The following is a 21716-nucleotide window of genomic DNA, read 5'->3' on the forward strand; positions in this document are numbered from 1 at the left end:
TGCAGCATCAGGCACTTGATCTCACACAGCCAGTTACACTGCTGAGCACCAGCGGCTGCTGACAAGCGGACACCCTAGCATACTGCCAGTGCCAGCTCTGTACCTCTGTTCTCAGGCTGTGAGGAATGGGTGCTGGTCCAAAAAGCCATTGGATTAGATTTAAAAAGGCTAAAATTAAATCCTAGAAAATAAAGAGCATTTCATTTTTGAACATTTTGAGAATTAAAATGAATGCAATTTTAAAATATAAAAGCCAGATTCCATCCATTTACACCAGTGTGGCTGTCCACGCATCCACCTATCCTATCCCAAGGCTTTCATTCTTTGCTCATTGCCAGATTGCCTTACCTAAAATGTGAGCATGCAGTACCGTCCAAGAACATAAGAATAGTAACTGCAGAACAAACCTACTGAAACCACCAGCTTCGAGTGAACCCTCACGATTTGAGTGCTAGCGGCCTTAAGCTGGACCCAGTGCTGAGCTGAGTTCTTGTGCTCTGCTGACAGACATGTCTCCCTGAAGCTGACATCTCCTCAACAACGTGTACACATGCTCTCTGCTGCTGCTGAACACTCACCACTAAATTGGTTTAGGGAAGAAAACAACCCACACAAACATATTTTGGGAAGGAAAGTGTGGAGGGAGAGAGGGGGAAGAGGAAGACAAAGTCTGCCTCATCTAAAAACCAAGTGCTTACCCTTTTCCGGAGTTTTAAACGTGTGGCTGGTTGAGAACTGCTCCTTCAGAAAAGCAGGAGAGGTGTTTTTGACTTTGCCATCGGAAGCTGATTTGAGATCAGAGTTCTGTGACTCCTGGCGACCACCAGGTTCCACTTTTCTCTCAGATCCACTCTGGGCTGCTGAACTGGCTTCACTACTGTTATTTTTCAGAGGTGTGTTAAAACTAAATCCAAACAAAGATCCAGTAGCTGAACTGTTGCCAAATGCAAATGGTTTTGACTTCTCACTGCTAAAAATGCTTTTAACAGACTCAGAACCAAATACAAACTTTGGGGGTGAAACCACTGCTTTTGTTGTTGGTTCAGGGGTGCCAGACACCCCGCCAACTTCTGAGGTTGTGTCTGCTGCATCATCACCCTGAGACAAATCAGTTCGTTCTCTGGTGGTTTCTTCCAGCACAGCGACAGCCATTTTCCCACAAGGTGACTCCCTGGGAGTGGCTGAACGAGCGACGTGAGGTGTTATCAAAAAATCTTTTTCTTGGGCCACTTTTGCTTCATCAAATATTTTCTTAAACGAGTCTGCAACATCCTGTAGTTTAAAACGAACAGCTAAATGTTCTATTTTTCTTTCTCCATCTGCAAAATCACATGCGGTCCACACCCACACTCTTTCGGTCCCTTTCATATTTTGCAAAGTCATGTCTGGAGTTATTCTGTGGTTGGCACAAAGTTTTAATACCTGGTCCCTTCTCATCACTATACGAACTTGCTTGTTTTCATAATTCTGTAAAATCTTTATATCGCCAATGCCTCTTTCTTTCCACTGACCAGCATCTTTATCATACCTGTAGAGTTTGGCTCTGTGACTAAAAACAACTTGTTCATTTTCCTCCCCACTGGACACCTCGACTAGATCAGGCAAAGGGACAACAGGCTCGAAGTGCTGTCCGTCTCTCTCCTCCTCCTGAGTGACATCGGAGTCTTCGTCCGTGCCCACTGAGGCCCCACTCTGATTCAACTTGCCAGGGGACTTGGACGGGCTCAGAGCAGACTTGAAGCTGAAGTTAAAGCCGGTGGTCGACTCGCCGAAGCGGAAGAGGTTTTTTCTTACGGGGCTGCTGGCCAGTGGGGAGGCGTGCACAGAGCTGCTGCTCACGCTGTCATCCAGGGCGTCCTCCCTGAGGTCATAGTTGTCCCACTCCAGGGTGGGCCCAGTGGTCTCAGTGTTTGGTGCGCCACTCACATCTGCAGCAGTGGCAGCTCCTACTCTGGAATCCTTACTCTCTTCATCACTGACTTTTGTCTGATCGTTTGTCAAAAATGTCTTGAAATCTTTTAGCCCACTCTTCATTTCTTCTGCTCTCTGTATTAACTTGGCAGCCCTGCCAGTATCCACAAGCTTATGGGGAGTCTGCAGGGGAATGTCTAACAGAAGTCGCTGGCATTCCTCAAATTTCTGCTTGAATTCTTCAGCCAGTTCAGGTGTCTTGAATTTTGCCGCCAGCTGCTCGAGTTTGGCATCGCCATCAGAAAAGTCACTGGCTAACCACATCCAAGCTCTGTCCGAGCCGGAGAGGGGCTTCAGGTGCATGGTGGTGGTGATCCAGTGGTTGGCACACACCTTTAGCACCTGTTCTCTCCGCATCAGCATCCTCAGTTTGCCGTTGACTTCGTTTTTGAGGATTTTTAAGTTCCCCAAGCCCCTTTCTTTCCACTGACTTATCTCAGCATCAAACCTAAATAATTTCACCCTCTGTGAGTAAAGAACTTTCTCATCTTCCTCTCCTGTGACCAGCTCCACTTTCTCAGGCATCTGGACGACTGGTTCAAAATGGATGTCGTCACTGTCCTCAGTCTTATAGGCATCATCATCTTTCTCAAGGTCAGCACAAGCGTCCGCTTTATCAACTAGTTTACTACTTTGTGATGAGAATAACTTCTCTCCAGCACCTGAAAATCCCTTGAAATTGGGGTCTTTTTTGCCAAACTGAAACCCTTCTCCTGAATTTGACTTGGCAAGATCTGCAAAGGTGAAAGTGCTGCCAGTCTGACCAAAGACCACAGTACTCCCGTCTTTCTGACCACCAGTGTCCTGAGCCTGACCACCAGTGTCCTCTCCAAAGGACTTTTCAGTAGTCTTCTCCTGATTTTCTGTCTCCTGAATGCCAAATTTAAACCCACCAGCAGACGCAGGGGAAGAAAAACTAAATCCTTCCTTTGCTGATTTAGAGTCTGTATTAGAAGAACTCTGAAATTTAAATGAAGGTGCATTTTCCTGATCCACGTGCCCAAATTTAAATCCCTGTTCTGCACTGCCGAATTTCAAGGCTTTTTCTGAAAAGTTACTCTTAAATCCTGTTCCTGTCTGACTTGCACAGGAGTTACCTGCCTCAGCTGTGGAGCCCACAGGGAAAGTGAGAGGCACTTCAGCAGCAGGGTTCTGGGTTGGGTTAGAGGCACCACAAGCCACACATTTTGGAGAACTTCCTTCATTTCTTATCAAGCAGACATCGCAATCCCACTGTCCCTCCTTCTTGGCGAACAGCCCCTCAAGTCCATTCTTTGGAGCCTTGACTGTCTCTGAAGAAGCAGGTGCCGGAGCAGCAGAAGCTGGCGGAATCTGACCTGGGTTCTGACAGGCCACACACTCGGCCATGCTGGCCTCATTTTGCACTGAGCCATCCCACTGTCCTTCCTTCTTGGTGAAAACGCCTTCAAATCCACTCTTCGGAGTCTTGCTTGTCTCTGAAGTACCAAATTTTAACGAGGCAGGTGCTGGGGCAGCAAAGGCAGGTGAACTCTGTTTCCGTGGAGTCTGACAAGCCTCACATTTCACAGAACTTCCTTCATTTCCTATCAAGCAAACACTGCAATCCCACTGTCCCTCCTTTACTGAAAAAACAGATTTGAAATCACTGCTGGCAGCCTTAGGAAGATCTCCCTGGCCAAATTTAAAGGAAGGTTGCTTAATAAGTGGAGATTCACTTTTGCTAGCAGGCTTTTTATTCTGACATGCAATGCATCGAGACACAGTGGGTTCATTTCTTACTAAACAAACACCACAGTTCCAGTGACCTTCATTCTTTAGAGTCACCAGTGTAGATCTACCAGGAGTATGTTCTGAGCCGGGTTTAGGAGTAGAGATAGTTTCAATTAATGGTGGGCCGAGGAGCTCCTTACTGCCTGGGTTTAGATTCTGGCAGGATACACACTTCTTGGCAGTTGCCATGTTCTTCAGTGAGCAGCTGTTACAATACCACCAAGATCCTTCTTTCTTTGCAACCTGAAATTCAAAATTCATAGTTACGCCATCAGATTTGTCAATATCCTTACTGTCATGACCTGTGGGTTCTTTTACCGTTTTCGTGGCCTGATGGGTGGTTGTGGCTACATTTGCTCCTGAGGCTTTCAACAGGCTCTGGGCCTCTTCAAACTTGCACTTGAAAAGGGCTGCCTCCTCAGGCGTCTTGAACCTAATGGCCAGCTGCTCTGGTTTGGGCGACTCGTCAGCGTAGTCCACAGCATACCACACAAAGGACCTGTCTGAGCCGGCGTTAGGGGCAAGGGCCATGTCTGGGCTGATGTAGTGATTTGCACAGATCTTTAGCACCTGCTCACGTCTCATGAGCAGGCGGATTTTACCGGAGGTTTTGTGCCTGAGGATCTTAACATTGCCGATTCCACGCTCCTTCCATTCTCGGGACGCTGCATCGAAGCGATACAACTTTGCACGATTGCAGAAGAACTCCTCCTCATCCTCCTCGCCAGTCCGCACTTCGATCTTGTCAGGAAGAGGCACCACGGGCTCAAAGTGAGGGCCGTCGTCTTCCTCGTCCCCCTGTGCACTTCCCCCGTCAGCATCGTGACCCTTGCTGGCCGGCTCCGTAGCAGGCACTCCAAACACTGATTTCCCTGGGCTGTAGAAAGTAAACATATCATCACTACGTCGAAAACCAGAATTCTTTGGCTGATTTGTACCCATGTTCTCAGTAAATGAAATTCCAGGCACATTTTTGCTTCCAAAATTGAACGTATTTCGAGGTCCCATGTTTTGAGCAGCTTTTGGTCCACTGTACCCATCTCCCTGCAAAGGTTTATCTGAAGTCAGTAGACCTAAGAGGCTTTCATTATTGTTGTAAGTCGTAGCAGAGGGCTGTGCCACAACCTGTGGTGAGGAAAACGTGAAGTCACCATCATTTGACTTGAAATTTGAATTAAATTTGAAAGGAGTCGGCTGTGTTGTATGTGCAGGTGCTGCCAGAGATGGCCTCATTCCTTCACCAGGCACCGGCTGAACAAAACTGGTTTTTCCAAATTCTAAAACCTTAGGTTCTGCAGATCTTGAAGCATGTGCTGCAAGTGGAGGTTTTGTAAAATAACCTGGTTCTGGCAAAGGTGGATTTGTGCTTGTCTGTTGAACATTGTAATTAAAGTAATCATCGCCCCTGGGTGATAGAATTCCTGTCGCAGGAGACTCAAAACGCAATGGGGGGCCATACACGTCTTGAGAGAACATGCACGCTGATGAGCTCTGCACGGGCGGTGTGTGCATCTGCTGGGGGTAGCCGTAGACGTGCTGCTGAGGTGGAAGCCTGTTCATGCCATAAACCGGCCCCTGGAAAAAGACAAAGTGAAAGCTTTTGTAGGCTGTCTATAAAACTATAGCTTACCTCGATACACACCAAATCTCATGAACCTCAAACATGCATATAAATATTCCACTAGAGCATACACTGTGTTCTTAAGAGAAGACATTGCTACAAGGACACTTACAGCTCTAGTTCTCGGCATGACCCAAAAATTGCCTTAACCAAAGACAGCATCTTACTCATCTAATTATACCTTCCTGACTCCTAAACGTGGTGTCCAATGATGTTGATAATGATGATGATGACGATGAGCGCTGACATTTGTTAATGTGCCACCTGGGCATAATTTCAAGTTCTGTACACATAGGATCTCATTTAAAAATTCTCAAAACCCTACAAACTAAGGCACTAGTATCATTCTATACATAAGGCACAGAGAAGTTAAGAGCCAGGGCCTGGATGCACCCAAACCCCAGTCTCTGCCCGGCTCTGCTGGGGCTGGTCTCCATGGACACTTAGTCACAGTGCCTAGGCCTGCGAGTGCTACCCACAGTGCTCCAAGGAGTGCATCACAGTCCTGCCTCTGTCACAACCGGATGATGAAGCTCCCACCACCACCACTCCTGTTCAAAAATATTCTAGATGTTCATACATTTTGTATTAAAATTAGATAACTAAAAAACATACCTTCTCTATCCAGAGAGAAATTTAAAATAGCTATACCTCATGGGACATTTAAGTTTTAATGTTGAATTACTTCTTGAATTAATTTGTAGGAAGCCTGGACAATTAAAAAGGAGATATTTATAAATGTATAAATTATTCCTTTGTTACCTTTGTGGGAGTAACATTAGCTGCTGGTCTGAGTAGATACTGAGTATTATATGCTGGTGACTGACTATAACATACTGAATGGCCAGTAGTTGCAACTAAAAAAAAAAAAAGAAAAAAAAGAGAAAAGAAAGAAAACACTGTTAAAAAAAAGTCTATGCTGCAGGTAGTACTATCTAGGCAAGAACTATAAATACAAAAGCAGCAGAAATCAAAGATTTAACTACACAGACTTTTAAAATTTTTCTATACATCAAAATACACCATAAAGATGATTATCAAATGACAAACCAGAACAACTGCCAAGGTAACACAGGAGCAGTGAGGGCAGCAGCAGGTTGGCACCAAGAGAGCCCCCATAGCGAGCACCAGGAGCTAAGAGGAGTGGTGGGCCCCCTTCCTGAGAAAGAGGGGCTCTATGTGAAGACACAATCCTGCCACATCAGGAATATAGGGGAGACACTGGCCACAGGAAGGACTTAAGGAACCAAAACATATGTGATGGCCTCAGGGCCACATTTTTGAAGTGAGGCTTGAAAATCTGCAGAATGACAAAGTTGCATTTTATACTCAAGCTAGCAACAACATTCAGGTCAAAAATCACCTGGCAAATTCACATAAAAGATCTCAAGAGTAACACAAAATGTGCTTCTTGGTGTAATAAACAGGATACAACATGACTAACACTTGAACTGGTGCCCAAACTATTTGCCCCACCTGCTTTGTGTGCATGTGTGTTACCAGAAAACCAACAACTAGAAGACACTCCTGTTGATGGTAAAAACAACCAACTGCCATTTGCCTGATCTGTTCTATGAAAGTTTTACCAGAAAACAAAACAACTTAAAAATCATTTATATCTTTACACAAGGAGGAAGTGGAAACTGAGACACAAGAGGTGCTGAGCAGCTGACTCTGGAAAGTCCTGCAAAGGCCCAGTGAGGGTGAACCAGGCCCAGTGAGGGTGAACTGCGTCTACACAGTCCACAGGGTACCACAGGGTACTGTGCTCCCTGCACAGTAACACAGAGGCAGCGCCACTGGAGAAGCCCACAGCTGAGCAAGGAAACTAATGCGCTGCCTGCAGGGGCTCCTCTGAAACATTCCCAGGAGAAAACAGGCAAAGAACACAGAACAAGTGGATGGATATATATGGGACAAGAATTGTAACATCTGAAGTTTAACTAGTGACTTTATCACTGAGAGTGAAAGAAACAGTTCAGATGTCTTATAAACCTACCCAAAAAAATCCTATAGAAAAAAAGCACCAAATGAATAGGTAACTCATGAAATCTAAGTGTGCTGAACATTCCTAGTATTAAAAAAACCAAAAATTTAAAAAGCTGATATTATTTTTGCTTTTAAAAAAAGGATTTAATAAACTCGTAATAGTTAATAACTGGCAGGAGTGCAAACAGACAGGCACTACCAGATCCTGGAGGTAAAAGTGTAAAATTGGCACAGTTTTTCAGGAAAAGCAATTCCCCAACACAAGAAATCTTATAAAACCCTGAAATCCTAGGACTGTGTTCATGGCAATAATTACAACACCAACAACGGGAAATAAAAACCAGGAAGTGAAACTTGCAGAGCTTCCATGTGATGGGGCCCTCATGTTCATTAATGGTACCATCAAAGAATACTGAGTAGAAAAATGCTAAGAACTTAAAAGTAGTATTTAAAACACACGCTTACTCATCTCTGAACAAAATGCTAATATGGTGAAAATCTCATTAAAAACTCCTTATGAATACAAAGAGAAAGGACCAGAAAAAAATGCTCCAAACTGGTAGCAGAACTCTCCGTGACACGATTAGTTTCCAGTTTTCTTTACACTCGTCAGTACTTTTGAGCATTTCCTTATTCGAGCTTATTGACGGTTTTTAGTCATCTACTGTCAGTAGACAAGGGCCACCCTGGCACATCTGGACCTTCACTAAGAAAACCATCTGTGAGTTCAGGAGGGTGGTCAGGAGCTGGGACTCTTGGCTTGAGCCAGAGCTGACTGTGACTGTCAAGCAGCCCACTGGGGCCTCCATTCCTCTCACCTGTCAAGTGAGGGTGTGCTGCGTCTACACAGTCCACAGGGTACTTGCAAGAATAAAATAAGACAACATAAATGTTATGTTCAGATGTGTGTTTAACAACCAGAAGACCTGTTATGCACATACAAAGAAGAAACAGAACTTGTGACCCACAAGGTGCCCAATGATAACCACAAGGCATCCAGAAAGCCCCAGAGGAAACCAGCCATGAGCCCGTCGCCGCCAGTCAGGTTCCACATGGTGTATGGCACCTTAGGCAGGCAATGTTTAAATCTGGCAGGCTCCTCACATCCACACCTATGATTGACAGCATTAGTGAGTCTGACTTCTCTGATCTTCTCTGTCACCTGTTGCACCTGAAGGACACTGTCATGAGAAGACAGCAAGCTGCTCTAAGGAGGACCCTAGGGACCATCACTAAGGTACTAAACTAGGCCACACCATTTCCAATCTTTCTTTTGAAATAAGTGGAGAAGACTCTTGAGAGTCCCTTGGACTGCAAGGAGATCCAACCAGTCCATTCTGAAGGAGATCAGCCCTGGGATTTCTTTGGAAGGAATGATGCTAAAGCTGAAACTCCAGTACTTTGGCCACCTCATGCAAAGAGTTGACTCACTGGAAAAGACTCTGGAAAAGACTCTGATGCTGGGAGGGATTGGGGGCAGGAGGAGAAGGGGATGATAGAGGATGAGATGGCTGGATGGCATCACTGACTCGATGGATGTGAGTCTGAGTGAACTCCGGAAATTGGTGATGGACAGGGAGGCTTGGTGTGCTGCAATTCACGGGATCGCAAAGAGTCAGACACGACTGAGCGACTGAACTGAAGACCAATTAATCTAATTACCTCCATTTCAGGAATCTGTCTCACGTCAAAAACACCTGTCTTCATCATCACTCTGGCTGCCCGGGGGCACGTGGCCTGAAGTCAGACCACCAGAGTCTGAAGCCTCTACCAATAGTGACGTGTATAATAATGGGTGTCACCTAATCTTCCAAGCCCATTTCACCTAAACATGGGAATTCATAATGGTATCTCCCACTTTGGGTTACTGTAATTGAATGAAATCACATACACAACGCGCCCGGCACACAGACAACCCAGAGGGCAACTGCCTGTACCCTGTGGTTCACTGAATGTTTATTGCATACTCTAAGTAAATGCCTAATGTGCACACACCCACCCCCCCCACACACAAATACAATAACCATGTGACGCAAGTATTATTTCTATGTTTCAAACAGACAAACTGGCTCAGAGAGCTAAGTAAGAGTACAACCTAAAAATCCACTCTGCCCTAGCTCAAACTCTCTCCTTCCTTATACAAAAGATTTCCCAAGACTGTCAGACCTCTCAGAATGTCATCAAAATAATTCCCCAAAGTTTAATTTCATAATTAGGCAGCTCTTAATGAATTATACCATCAGTTAACATTTTTCCAATATAAGGCATAGTTTCAGCTCAGTCTCAGCTCCTCTGAGATGTGCAGTCAAGGGTTCCTTAAGCCTTTACATAAACAGGATCAGATAAAGCTTGTTTTGTTTCTGGAGTTATAAAAATCTTGGTAACAACAAAAAATAGCTTAAGCAACATATAGATAGATACAAACATGTAATAAATTAAGGCATACAGACAAGGTGATTTCGAAAATTTCCTAAATGAAGGAGGCAGCAGTACAGTATCGTCACTAACACCTGGGAATATTCAGTTGCCAACTCACCTGTCAGTGGGGCCCCGTGAAAATTCTGTGACCCCTGATAACTATCAGGCACTGGGTCTGGTCCATAATTCTCTGGAGGCCAACGATGAGGGGACCCTGAGCTACTGCTATTTAGTTTCAACTCCTGCATTTCTTTCTGTTGGAAGAAGAAAAACAATTTTAAGCAATTATATCATGGCGTAAACAGTGCTAGAGCAAATTTAATATCTGATGATGCCTTTTCAGAGAGTCCATTCTCCAGTCAGATCTGAGCACCAGGTGTTGACGTAAAACATGATTCTTAATTTCTTAAAGCTTGTTTTTTGCTCTCATTCTTTTCCCTCCCTTAGTATCATTACCGAATCCACTCAATCTCGTCAGCTCTAACCTAAAAAACGGATTCATCTCCCTTTCCATTCTACATTTACTTCATCTTTCTAAAGTTCTGTTCAGGACTTCCCTAATGGTGCAATGGACAGGAAGCTGCCTGCCAATGCAGGGGACATGGGTTATATCCTTTTGCTCCAGGAAGATTCCACATGCCTCAGTGCAAGTAAGCCCTCAAGCACCAACTACTAAGCCTTCTGATGACAGCCAGTGGTTAGGGATCAGACAAGAAAAAGGCAACACCTTCCCAACCCCAGAACCTACAAGGCAAGTATTTTTCAGAAACAAGTTATAATAAGTGAGGTCAGAGACAGATCCAGCATGGCGACCCTCTTCTTCTACAAGTGTTTCAGATGAAATTCCTTGGCAGTCTAGTGGTTTAGGCTCAGTGCTTTCACTGCTGCGGCCCTGGGTCTAATCCCTGGGTGGGTGGGTGGAAGGGGATGGCAACCAAGATGCCCGCAAGCCAGGTGGTGTGGAGAAAAAAAAAGAAGTATTTCAGGAATAAAAACTTCCTGGGGAAAAAAAAAACAAAAACCCTTAACTATTAAGGTCAAAAATACATCTTAAAATTTCAAACTAAATAAAATTTTCCCCACTCATCCATCTATACTGTGTCTAGTCCAGATGGTATATATCTAAAAATAAGAAATGAATGGAATCAGCTGGAAAATTTAACTGGTCACCACCAGCATCTGGACCATAGATTTAAACATCCAATTAAAGATAAAAACATAATGTTAAAACTTGAACAACTAGAACACGTGATGAAAACTAGTTTTGACAAGTCTCACTTTATGGATGAAAAAAAGAGACAGAAAGCTAAGCAAGTGCCTGACCCAAAGGCACACAAGAACACCATGTAGGTGCCAGAAATCTACATGGTTAGCATGTAATATCATGAAGGTCACAATTATACAAAATTAACACACAAAATCTTTATGCAAATTCAAAAGTGTAGAAAATACAGGTTTCAAGACTTTCCTTGCCATGATTTTAGAAGCATGAATGATTTAGTTCTTGTCAATGAGCATGAAACAACTTACTTGTACCTCCAATCCCAAAGAAGTAAAGTTCCTTTGAGTGCTACAGTTGAGGTCACTTTCATAAAGTTAAAGCACAATCATGTACAGACACATGCGTCTTTACATAATTAGGTCAAATTCATACGAATTAATAAAAAGATAAAGAGACCTTTTAAAGTTTAGACCACTTGTGAAGTCTTAGCTATAAATGTGACATACACACTAGTCAGTCTGAGCTATAATCTCACAAACCAAGGTATGAAGACTAGAGCTCTCTAGTTCACTCTATCATTGGGGACCTCCTCTATGCTGGGAACAGGGTTATGGTTTGGATATGAGTTGCCGTCTTTGAAAGATTCACATCTTGTGGAGGATAAAGACACATAAGTAATTTCAAAAAATAAGCTAATGTCAAGACGGAAGCATGTAAAACACAGTATGACTCTACAGTCATGCAGCAGAGGAACATCTGGAACAGTGTTAGAAATGAGGGAGAAAGTGGTCAAGGAAGGAATCCTGGAATAAGATAGGCACAGTTTAGAAAAATCAAGGCATTTACCTTAATGGCCTCCACTTGTTGGCAGATCATTTTCAATAAGCAATTTTGATCTTCTGCCCACTGAGGTGGTGTTTTGGGAGAATACTGAAAAAATAACAATGAAACAGTATTTAAAACATCTAGAACACACATTCTGCAGTAAAGTGATTCTTCTCTTTTTCACTTACCTTACAGCTTCTATTTGGTGATGGAGAGTATTTGGTGGGAGATGAAGTTGAGTGTTTTATTTCTGAATCTGCATTTCGTAAAGACCCATTTTTATGAAGAGGCGCTCCTTCACTGAACTCATCGAGCTCCTGCATGACTAAATTAAGCATCTCTTTCACAGATTCCAGGGGCACAGGCAACTAGAAATAAAAGGCAAGAATCAACATCTTGAGTTTGCAAAATCACCAACAGAAGAACTCTCAAATAAAGATTTTTTTATCTTACTAATTTACATTTTCATACTTCTGTGTGACAAGCACATTGTACTTTATGTAACAACACAAAGAAAATGCTGTGCAATCTAAAGTCTCCTAACCCTCAAGTCCATGCTGTGTCTACCACTCCTGATGGCGGCAGCAAGGGCAGAGCAATGTTAACTGGGGAGTTTTTCCACGTGAGCAAAGTAAGTCACTGATTCTGAATGAGAGGAGAGGAGAAACACAGATGCTGGCATGCACCAAACATAACCCTAATCCAAGAGCAGCAACATAAACTCATCAATAAAACAGGTGGAAGGTTGAATGTCAGTGAAGTTAATCCCATCACAACAGTCTCAAACTGCTGACAGCCGGGGAAAGGTGGTCACAGGAGACAGTGACGAGGGGAGAAACGTCCGGAAGTCATGAGCAACCACCTGATTTCATTAATATGTTTAACTGCCAAGTCCACACAGAACTAGTATTAGTGGCAACATCTGCTGAATACATCGCCAGGTAACAAAAATAAATGCCAGCCTTTTCTAATTCTCCAACAAGCATTTTTGTAATGTTATAAACCTAAATGTTCACATTTAAACACACACACACACAAACCTAAGGCAAAGTAATACTAATTAAATATTTAAACACCCCACTTCTGTGCATTAATATGGTATCGCTAAGCATTTTAAAAATTACCAAAATATAAAATCAAGGCAAAATTCCTTATCGCCTAGTTATCAATAATAAGAAAATACAATCTGCAACTTACTTTCTTAACTACCGACAGATTTGAATCACAGTCATCTAAAATCTTTATCAGGTAGTCCCTGGTCTTTCTCAGGTAATTTTTGCATTCTTCTTGTTCTTCAGAAGAAAGCACATCATTATCAATGTCTTCTGCTTTTCTGTGAAAAAGCTATATACAAGAGTGCTTTATGAAACAATTATGTTTAAAAAAAAAAACCCTTTAATTTAAAGTACCACACTACTTACCAGTGCAAGATTCCAGTAAGAAGTGACGTTATTAATAGATTCAAAAGCAGCCATAGCATCGTCTATATTTCCATTAACTACATCCAATATAGCGAACGTGATGCGTGCTTCATCTTCGTATTCCCCAACTTCACATGCCTAAACACATTGGGTAACTTTCAGTCAAGCTGCCTCTACCCAGAATATCAAACCCGAATATTTCCCAAGGATTTTGCACGATCTAATGAGATCAGCATCTCAGTGTTCTTCTCTGCCATGTTGCATCTGTGACCGGCAGTGGACTCAGAAAACAAGACTACCATTCAATAGTTGGGCAATTAATATAAGCAGTTTCTACTTCCATTTCCTTATTTAAAAACTAGAAGCCCAGACCTCCAGCTAGTTCACGATGGGACTCTCCATTACCTGAATGTCTGCACTATGGAAATGCCTGAACAGAGGGTCAGCAGGCTCAGGGATGCTGCTCTTCTTCTTGATCATCTTCAACAATGGCAAAACCTTTTTCCAGTAATGAACACTTCTGCCTATGTATTCTCGTTGATCATAAAAAGAATTAAGACCACTGCCCTAAAATACAAAGTTAGAAGCACACAAAGAGACACAAATGAACAGATTCAAAAACTCACTTGCAGATGCTCTGAACAACTGGCTAAAATTTCAAATCCTAGGCAAAATAGAATCTCAAAAGTCATATGCTCACCTTTCCAAATTCTAGAATAACTAAGCACTTTACCATCAGCACTCATTCTAGACCCAACTTTGACACACCTCCAACGACACTACCCAATCAGGCAGCCTACTCTTTTTTCCTGAAGTTGCTATACGTGCCACAGAACAGATCTCAAATATTAAGCAAGGTCTATAATGCCCTTACCTATAGAGCCTTGTGCCACCAAACAGGTAAAAAAATCTTCAGGCTGGTAACGTAACAGCTAATACCTGGTAACATTTACTGTGCTAGGCACTGTTTTAAGCACTTACATACAAACTATACTAACCACTTTGTGCCAAGATTGTGAAAATACATTTCACCTGACACAATATGAACACGCTGCTACTGTTTTTAAACAAAAAAACATTCAAGGTCAAGTATGTCATTTAAAAAAATTAAGGTAATGTTCTTACAAACTGCTCCACTTCAGTGAACTCACCGTTTTCTGAAGGCACTTTGCCCAGTGCACAAGCAGAGCAGGCTGAAGGCCAGTTTTTTCCTGGCCTCGTAGAGTGTTTATGTCACGCTGAACTAGAAGTCGCAATTTTGCTGAGGTCCCAGGTCTAAAAAAAGTTGTATTTAATGAAATTGATTTATAAACATGCAGTTCAACACTTACATGTATGTTAATCATCACATGACAATTAAAACTTTACATGAGAATTAAGTCCCTGTGCAGTTAAGTTAAAGGAATTTTTTTTTTTAACTACTTACACTGCTTTTCTATGAATTAGATTACAAACTGCATCCCACCATGCTTTCTGTCTTTCTGTGCAAAGCTGTTTACACACAGGCAGTGGCAAGCACAGAGGCTGATAGAAGCTGCAGTGAGAATTAGACTTTTCCTTTAACTGTAAGTGGCTGGTATATATTACTCCAAGCAGAAATACCTGTTTTATTTACCAAAAAAAAAAAAGAAAAAAAAATCAATTTAGGGGAAAAAAAACCCCAAAACAGTATTCATGGTATTTATTAAAATCTATGCTTACTTCAAGATCTAAAATACATATTGACTCAGGTGCATTTGTTTCAAGTCTTGAGGTTTCCTGGGGCAAATGATGAAAAAGCTGTTTTAGCCATTTTCGAATTGCAGGTAAGGTAGGCAATGAATCCCACTGTAAGCCAAGCCAGGTGAGGTGTTGAAGACTACCATTATGTGCCCTAATGGCACCTGAAATAAAGCAAAAAAACAAAAAAAACAGCTTGAGGTTTTGGAAATTTTTGTGTGCCATCAGTTTTGCCAACATAAAAAACTGACTCATAGTAATATTAAATGTAACAATGTTATAACTGCTTTTCAGTATCAGAGTACAGGGAAAATCTATAAGCAAAGTCTAGTGTTCTTAATAAAAAGAGTTTTGATGGAAAAAGTTCTTTTGAAGGAAAAAAAGAGCCTCACTAGAACTCAATAAAACAAAATCTACTGACAGAGGTCAAATAAAGAATAGCCATCTGGTAATAAATCTTGAAACAACAGATCTTCCTTTTGGTAAAGAAATATGAAAACAGTGGGCTACCACTACATTAATAAATTAAGAAATTCAATACTAAAGAAGTTTATGGGCTTCCGAAAGCATAAAAGAAGAGCAAGCTTTCTGGTAATACAGCAATTTGCGAGACAAACATGTCCATCAACTTTATCCCAGTAATTATGTTTTTAGGAATTTGTATAGAAAAAAAAATTGAAATGGAGACACCTAAAAATTGTCATCAGTATTTTTAATGTAAGTGAAAAAACTGGAAACAGCTTCCAGATGGAAACTGGCAAGTACATTATAGCTATTTCATTAAAAAGATTGTATTAGCATCAAAATGATACTTAGGAGAGAATTCATGACACCAATCACTTGTACAGAACTATTCAGAAGAAAAGCACCTGCTACCATAACCACTACCAATACCTCATATTACCCTCCCCCCATAAACCCTGAAAGTAATTTAGAATAATATTAAGTCATTATGTCTGGATAATCCCCCTGTTGCTATTATATATCTCCTGGTGTAAAAGGATTAAAATGTAAAGTGTTTCCTTAGGAAGATACCACTTACCAACATCATATCTAGCCAATTCATCAGGATCTGGTTCTTGTACATCAATGCTTCCAATATCATCATTACCAAGGAAAGAGCTATCCTTAGGTAACTGACGAGAAAACAGAGCATCGTACAAAGCTGACTGCCCACTCCTGTTGGCAAAGGATTCTACAACCTCTTTTAAAAAGTCTTGCTTGTCATGACTTAAATTTAGCAGCATATGCCCTGAAAAACAAATTATTTCCATCATTTAAAAGACACAGATTTAAAGTTACATCTCTCAACAGTTTCATTCACTTACCCTAAGGGGAAATAACATGACATTCTCAGAATGAACCCTCCAGCCCCAAAACCACAGCTGGACCCAAAAGGGTGCTGATGTGAAAAATGAATAAACTACAGGTGTCAAAGCATCTGCGTCTATGTGCTAGAGTAAAAGGAAAGGAAAAAAATGTGTGTGAAAAATCCCAAAAGGATTTCCTTTTGGAAAAGTGTGGGATTCAAGTGGCCAAAGGAGAACAGGATCAAGCTCAAATTTTCTGTCCTGATACACCAAATTTCTAAATCTGGCTGGTCAGAATCATCCTTTAAAGAGATTAAAATTTTTCTGTTTCAGTTCTAGACTTCCACTCCCAGAGATTATGATTCCACAGATTTGAACCTATTTTAAAAACACTCCATGGATGAGGTTCTAGTTCACATTCTAGTTCTAGTACACATGGATGTGCCTTGAAAGCACTATGCTAAGTAAATGAAGACAGTGATCCAAAGACCACAGCATGTATGATTCAATATATGAAACGTCCAGAACAGAGAGAGATAAAGAGACAGAAAACTCGCAGCTGCCCAGGACTAGTGGTTTGCAGGGAAATGGGGAGTGACTGCCAATGGGTACCAGGTTTCTTCATGAGGTAATGAAAATATCCTAAAATCATGGTGATGATCACACAACTCTGTGAACATACTAAAAATACCACTAAACTGTACACTTAAAAATGGGTAAATAATATCATTATGTGAATTTTACACAATCAGGCCTGTTTGAAACAAAACAAAACAAAACAAACTTTTTTCCTGTGATTCTGTTGGCCAGTCAGGTTTCATTACTACCAGACAATTATCTCTTTAAAAATTTGCAGAGAGAAGCTCAGCAGGCCCAGATCAAAGACAGTACAACACAGTTCATTTTACAAACTGTGACCCTCTGCAAAGGTAGAAGGGAGATCTGAGAAAAAAAAAAAAACAAAAGATCGCTTCAAGGACTCAAAGTTTGTCTCCTACAAAGAAGTAAGCTGTGGGACAGAGGAGCCTTGACCAACAGTCTACCTACAGGTCCCAGCTTATAGCTACTTGGATTTAAGATCATTTCCTAACTCTTAATGAAGGCCTTTCAACTTTACATCAAAACTGCCTCTTATAGAAACATTTCCCTACAGAGCCTTCAGTTCACTGTTTGACTCACTGGCTACCTGAACACTTTCAAGTTTGTGCCTTAGGAAAGCCAGAGAGTATAACAGACCTTTAGGATCCAACCCAAATAGTAAGAACTGGGAATAAATCTACAAATTCCAACAACCTAACAGAATGTGAATATACACCTTCTGTCTTTGTTTCTAAGTTGTCAGCTCCTGAAGAGAGAGATCCCTAACTTTTTTACTTTTATCCCCAGTGGCTAGCAAACCAATAACTTATTCTTAGGTCAAGAAGTGCTCTAAAATGTTCTGGATGGAGATTCTAGCAGCTAGATTAAGGATGGGTTAAGGAGTTCCTCCACACAGGAGCAAACAATATTTGTTCCTTTTAAAGAATATTTTTTATCATTTACCATTTTTTATCATTTGTTCTCTCCTCTCTCTCCCTAATTCAATATGGCAAGGAGAAAAAATTCTAACAAATTATCTCCTGGGCAGAGAGAAGACACTATCTAAGATGTGTTCAAAAAGGAAAAAGTTCTTTTTTCTTTTTAAAATAAAATCAGTTAAACGTTACCAGTACCTGATTGGCTCAGACGATCATAGGCCATCATTTCCAGTAGGCTTTGTCCAGCTTCTCCTTTTATTAATTTAGTCTTTGGTCTTGGAATCTAATCATTTTAGAATCAAAAATCTTAATTTAGTGATACATTTCTAATAGTAAAATGTTCCTTTCTATTACACTGTACTTTTCTTCAATAATGAATAAACAGCCAATGGTTAAAGAGAGTTGGGAATCCAACTGCAAAACACCGTGAACTGGGGAATTTAGATAATCTAGAAAAGATGCCTACAAAGAGCACGTCTGAGAAATTACTTTCTATTAAGAACATGTTGGAGTTACAGCTGGGGAAACAACATCTGGTTGGAGACCTTTTCTGCCTTGCACAGATAGACCGGGAGCAGCCTGGGAGACGACAGCTCTACACCACCCGGCACTGGAGCCCCCCACATGGAAACACCACACCCTTCCAGAGCACAGACCACCTGAGAGACCAGCAGGGTAACGGGAACAACCTAGACAAGAAAAGGGCTTCAAGTCCTGTCCTATGAAGAAGAGGTGGAAGAACGACAAGTAAACAGAATGGTGAGAAGATGACAGCTACCTTTGAGTATTAAGAAAATTATCTTGTAAAAGAAGGGAACACCAAAAGAAAAAAACCACCACCAATGGGTAGAGGCTTGAGAAATATTTTTACTCCATGTAAAGAAGCACTAAGAACCAAATTATCTGAAAATAAAACAGGCTACCTTGAAAAGCTGCAACTGTCCATCACTGAACATGTTGAGTCCCAGCCAATGAACATTTATCATCCTGAAAGTAACTACACAGATGGTGGGTGCAGTGCCGTTAAACCTCTAGTAATTTTCTTACACTGGGAATGGCAGTATAATTTGATACAACCTCTGTGAGACTGGAAATTTGGCAATAACTCAAAATATTATAAACGCACAGATAGACACTGATCCCGCCATCCATCACTCAAACTCATTCCACCCCCAAATTTTCACATGGGAAATGGCACAAGCTAGTCACTGCAGAATTATTTTGAAGTAGCATAGCAATATCTCGGTTTTAGGGCATTAGTTTAATGAAACCCAAACTATGGTACATCTATAGAATGAAATAATATCCAAGCATCAGAATAAATAACAGTGCTGTACTCAGCCTATGTTTTCTGTGCTGATACGGAAATATTGGAATTCAAAACTCAAAGTGGAGTTTTTACTGAATGGGTATCACTGTCACACCACTGTCAAGCCACTGTTGTAAGTCAGACAATAATAAGTCAGAGACCAAGTGAACTCACTAGAACTACTGCAGTCCCTGATCAAGGGGCTGAAAACCCTACCATTCAAACAGCCTGCAGAATCAATCAGGAGGGAGATGTAGTTTTTACTATTTAAAAAGGTCAAAGTTCAATACAACAAACTAATAAATACAACAAAAAAGAAATAGACTCACAGATACAGAGAACAGAGACTAGTGGTTACTGTTGGGAGGAGGGGGAGGGTATCAGAGTGAAGAGGTGCAAACTACTGTGTATAAAATAAGCTACAAGGGTATAATATACAACACAGGGAATGCAGCCAATATTTTATAACTATGAACAGAGTATAATCTTTAAAAATTGTGAATCATTGTACTACATACCTATAACCTACACAACATTGTACATCAACAATACTTCAATTTTTAAAAGGCCAATGTTTAGAGCAATTGACTGTGTCAACATAAAAATATCCATTTAGAAAATTTAATACATTTCAATGTCCATTAAAGAGAGCTGTTAGCTACTTGATAATTCTTTAAAAATATTAATCATAACAGTTTAGTGTTTATACAGATTAGCAAACTTCATTAACTTCACTACTTTTCACTAATAAATTCCTTATGAACAAAATGCTTCTGCTGAGCTAACAGTAGCACTGTGGACTGCACCTCAACAGGTTTTAAAAGGCCTAAGTATGTTAACTAGAAAAAGCAACAGCCTCCAACAGTCATTTTACAGTGAAACCCTTTTTCTTTCTCTCAAGCAAACGATTATTCTCTAAAGCTAACAATTTCTACAAGCTAGGAATAATCCACTTTGTGGAAGACTGCTCATTTCTTTTCAGATCAGAAATGATGCAAGCTCACTAAGAAAACATTAAAACTGCAAAAATGGATGAGGGGAGGGCAAGAGCCAACATCTCATCATCTAAAAACAAAGGCTCACATTCTGGCATATTCTCTTCATGTCACTTTCTATGCATAAACTTGTTTCACGTTTCTGAGGATGAATAAGTATACTGCTGTGTAGTAAATACACTGTTAATGTTGTATATATATTAAAAATTAAGTTTCCAATTAACATATTAAAAGTTACGGTAAATAGTCTTCTATCACAGCTTATGCAACCATGCCCCAAAATTGACTTAATGATTAGATTTTCATTCAAGTTATGTGTATCTTTTTGAATCATGTTTTATCCATACTTGAGACTATTTCCTTACAGGTTCCCAGAAATGGTACAGTAAAAGATCAAATTCTTCAAAACGATCTTCCAAACAGTCAAAGCAATGCCAACTGCCACCGGCAATGCATCAGTGTACCTGTCTCACCCACCTCACTAGTACTGTATATTAATAAATCTTGTTATTCTTTCCCCCAAAGTATTTCATTTTAACTTTGTACATATCTCTTCCCATTTTCACCACATACCAGGACATACCCCATGTGAAGTACAATCAAGTCTCACTGAAAGGTCAAGGGCATGCCAGACAGGGAGCGATTACCTGGAAGGCTATGAGATAGCAGAGCGCAGCCAGCTCCGAGAGCGCGCGCCACTGCACATCACTGTGCTGGCCCATCTTCAGCAGCAAGGACCCAGCGTGCATGTAGAAATGGCCTCTCACTTCCAGGAACGTGGCTGAGAGCGCCTCGTTTCCACCTGCACAAAACTTCACAGACTGAAGAGCGCTATCAAAACTGGAATATTAAAGTATTAAACAGGTGTTAAACTACTACACTGTGAATAATCCGTGTCATTATTTAATCCTAAATAAAACTGAGAAAGGAATTTACTTCAAGCATCACCTTCCACATCTAAATCCCAACAATCCATTCTGTTTTATGAATTACGAATCGAGTGCTTCGTGTTATTCAACATACTTCCTATATTTCAAGCGTTTTTAACCTCCAGAATGTCTTATTCCAAAACATCTTCTTGATCATATGGTTTCATTATTTAATTCAAAGTTGAAATTTCTCAAAATAAACATGCCATTTCACATTATAAGTAAACAACTAAGACACATGCATTATCAAGATGAAAGCTGCTTTTACTATACATTTAACTACAGAGTTAATTATAATTCTTACTATTATTTGTAATCTACGTACTAATCAGTACTTTTTAATCCTAATGGTCCTCAAAATCTTCATTTTCTAAGAAAATCAAAAGCAAACAGCAGAAATGTGAAGAATGATTTTGAAGTAGATTATAATAAGAAATCTGAGTAACAGATTATTTCTTCTAGCCTGTGAATTTCTGGAACTTGCAGAGGGTGTCAAGACTCCTCCAAGGGGTATGTGTAGTAGTAGTATCATAGTACTAAGAAATCTTCTTCCTCACCACTTGCTCACGGGACCAAAAGTTTTTAAGTATATAACCATGCCTACTTCCCCCCAACCGTAAATATTTTCTAAAATCATCAGAAAGTTTGATTGAGTCTTTTTGGCTACTCCCTCATACTACCCGTATGAAGACACCAAGTACTTCCTCAAGAAAATGAC

General features: G+C 40.8%; 1 protein-coding gene and 1 long non-coding RNA gene across 4 annotated transcripts in view; one reads left to right on the plus strand and one right to left on the minus strand.

The window, feature by feature from the left end:
• LOC129623138 (E3 SUMO-protein ligase RanBP2-like) overlaps positions 1 to 21716 on the minus strand; it is a 65074-nt gene that overhangs the window by 14733 nt on the left and 28625 nt on the right. The window contains exons 7-22 of one of the 3 annotated variants that reach the window (XM_055540236.1): positions 20717 to 20909; positions 17961 to 18048; positions 15981 to 16190; positions 14921 to 15102; positions 14646 to 14821; positions 14371 to 14494; positions 13625 to 13786; positions 13220 to 13357; positions 12996 to 13142; positions 11987 to 12166; positions 11820 to 11903; positions 9870 to 10005; positions 6107 to 6201; positions 4042 to 5298; positions 699 to 3966; positions 104 to 181 (exon numbers count right to left, since the gene is read on the minus strand). In XM_055540236.1, the coding sequence (XP_055396211.1) occupies positions 104 to 181; positions 699 to 3966; positions 4042 to 5298; positions 6107 to 6201; positions 9870 to 10005; positions 11820 to 11903; positions 11987 to 12166; positions 12996 to 13142; positions 13220 to 13357; positions 13625 to 13786; positions 14371 to 14494; positions 14646 to 14821; positions 14921 to 15102; positions 15981 to 16190; positions 17961 to 18048; positions 20717 to 20909 (6518 nt within the window). Of the gene's footprint in view, positions 1 to 103; positions 182 to 698; positions 5299 to 6106; positions 6202 to 9869; positions 10006 to 11819; positions 11904 to 11986; positions 12167 to 12995; positions 13143 to 13219; positions 13358 to 13624; positions 13787 to 14370; positions 14495 to 14645; positions 14822 to 14920; positions 15103 to 15980; positions 16191 to 17960; positions 18049 to 20716; positions 20910 to 21716 lie in introns of all 3 variants that reach the window. The other 2 variants (XM_055540235.1, XM_055540237.1) reach the window with 2 other exon arrangements.
• On the plus strand, positions 12606 to 20871 carry LOC129623140 (uncharacterized). Its single transcript, XR_008700382.1, has 3 exons — positions 12606 to 12739; positions 18329 to 18524; positions 20646 to 20871. It is a non-coding gene; the product is annotated as an uncharacterized LOC129623140 (long non-coding RNA).

The sequence above is a fragment of the Bubalus kerabau genome, chromosome 11 (assembly GCF_029407905.1).
Source record: "Bubalus kerabau isolate K-KA32 ecotype Philippines breed swamp buffalo chromosome 11, PCC_UOA_SB_1v2, whole genome shotgun sequence".
NCBI lineage: Eukaryota > Metazoa > Chordata > Mammalia > Artiodactyla > Bovidae > Bubalus > Bubalus kerabau.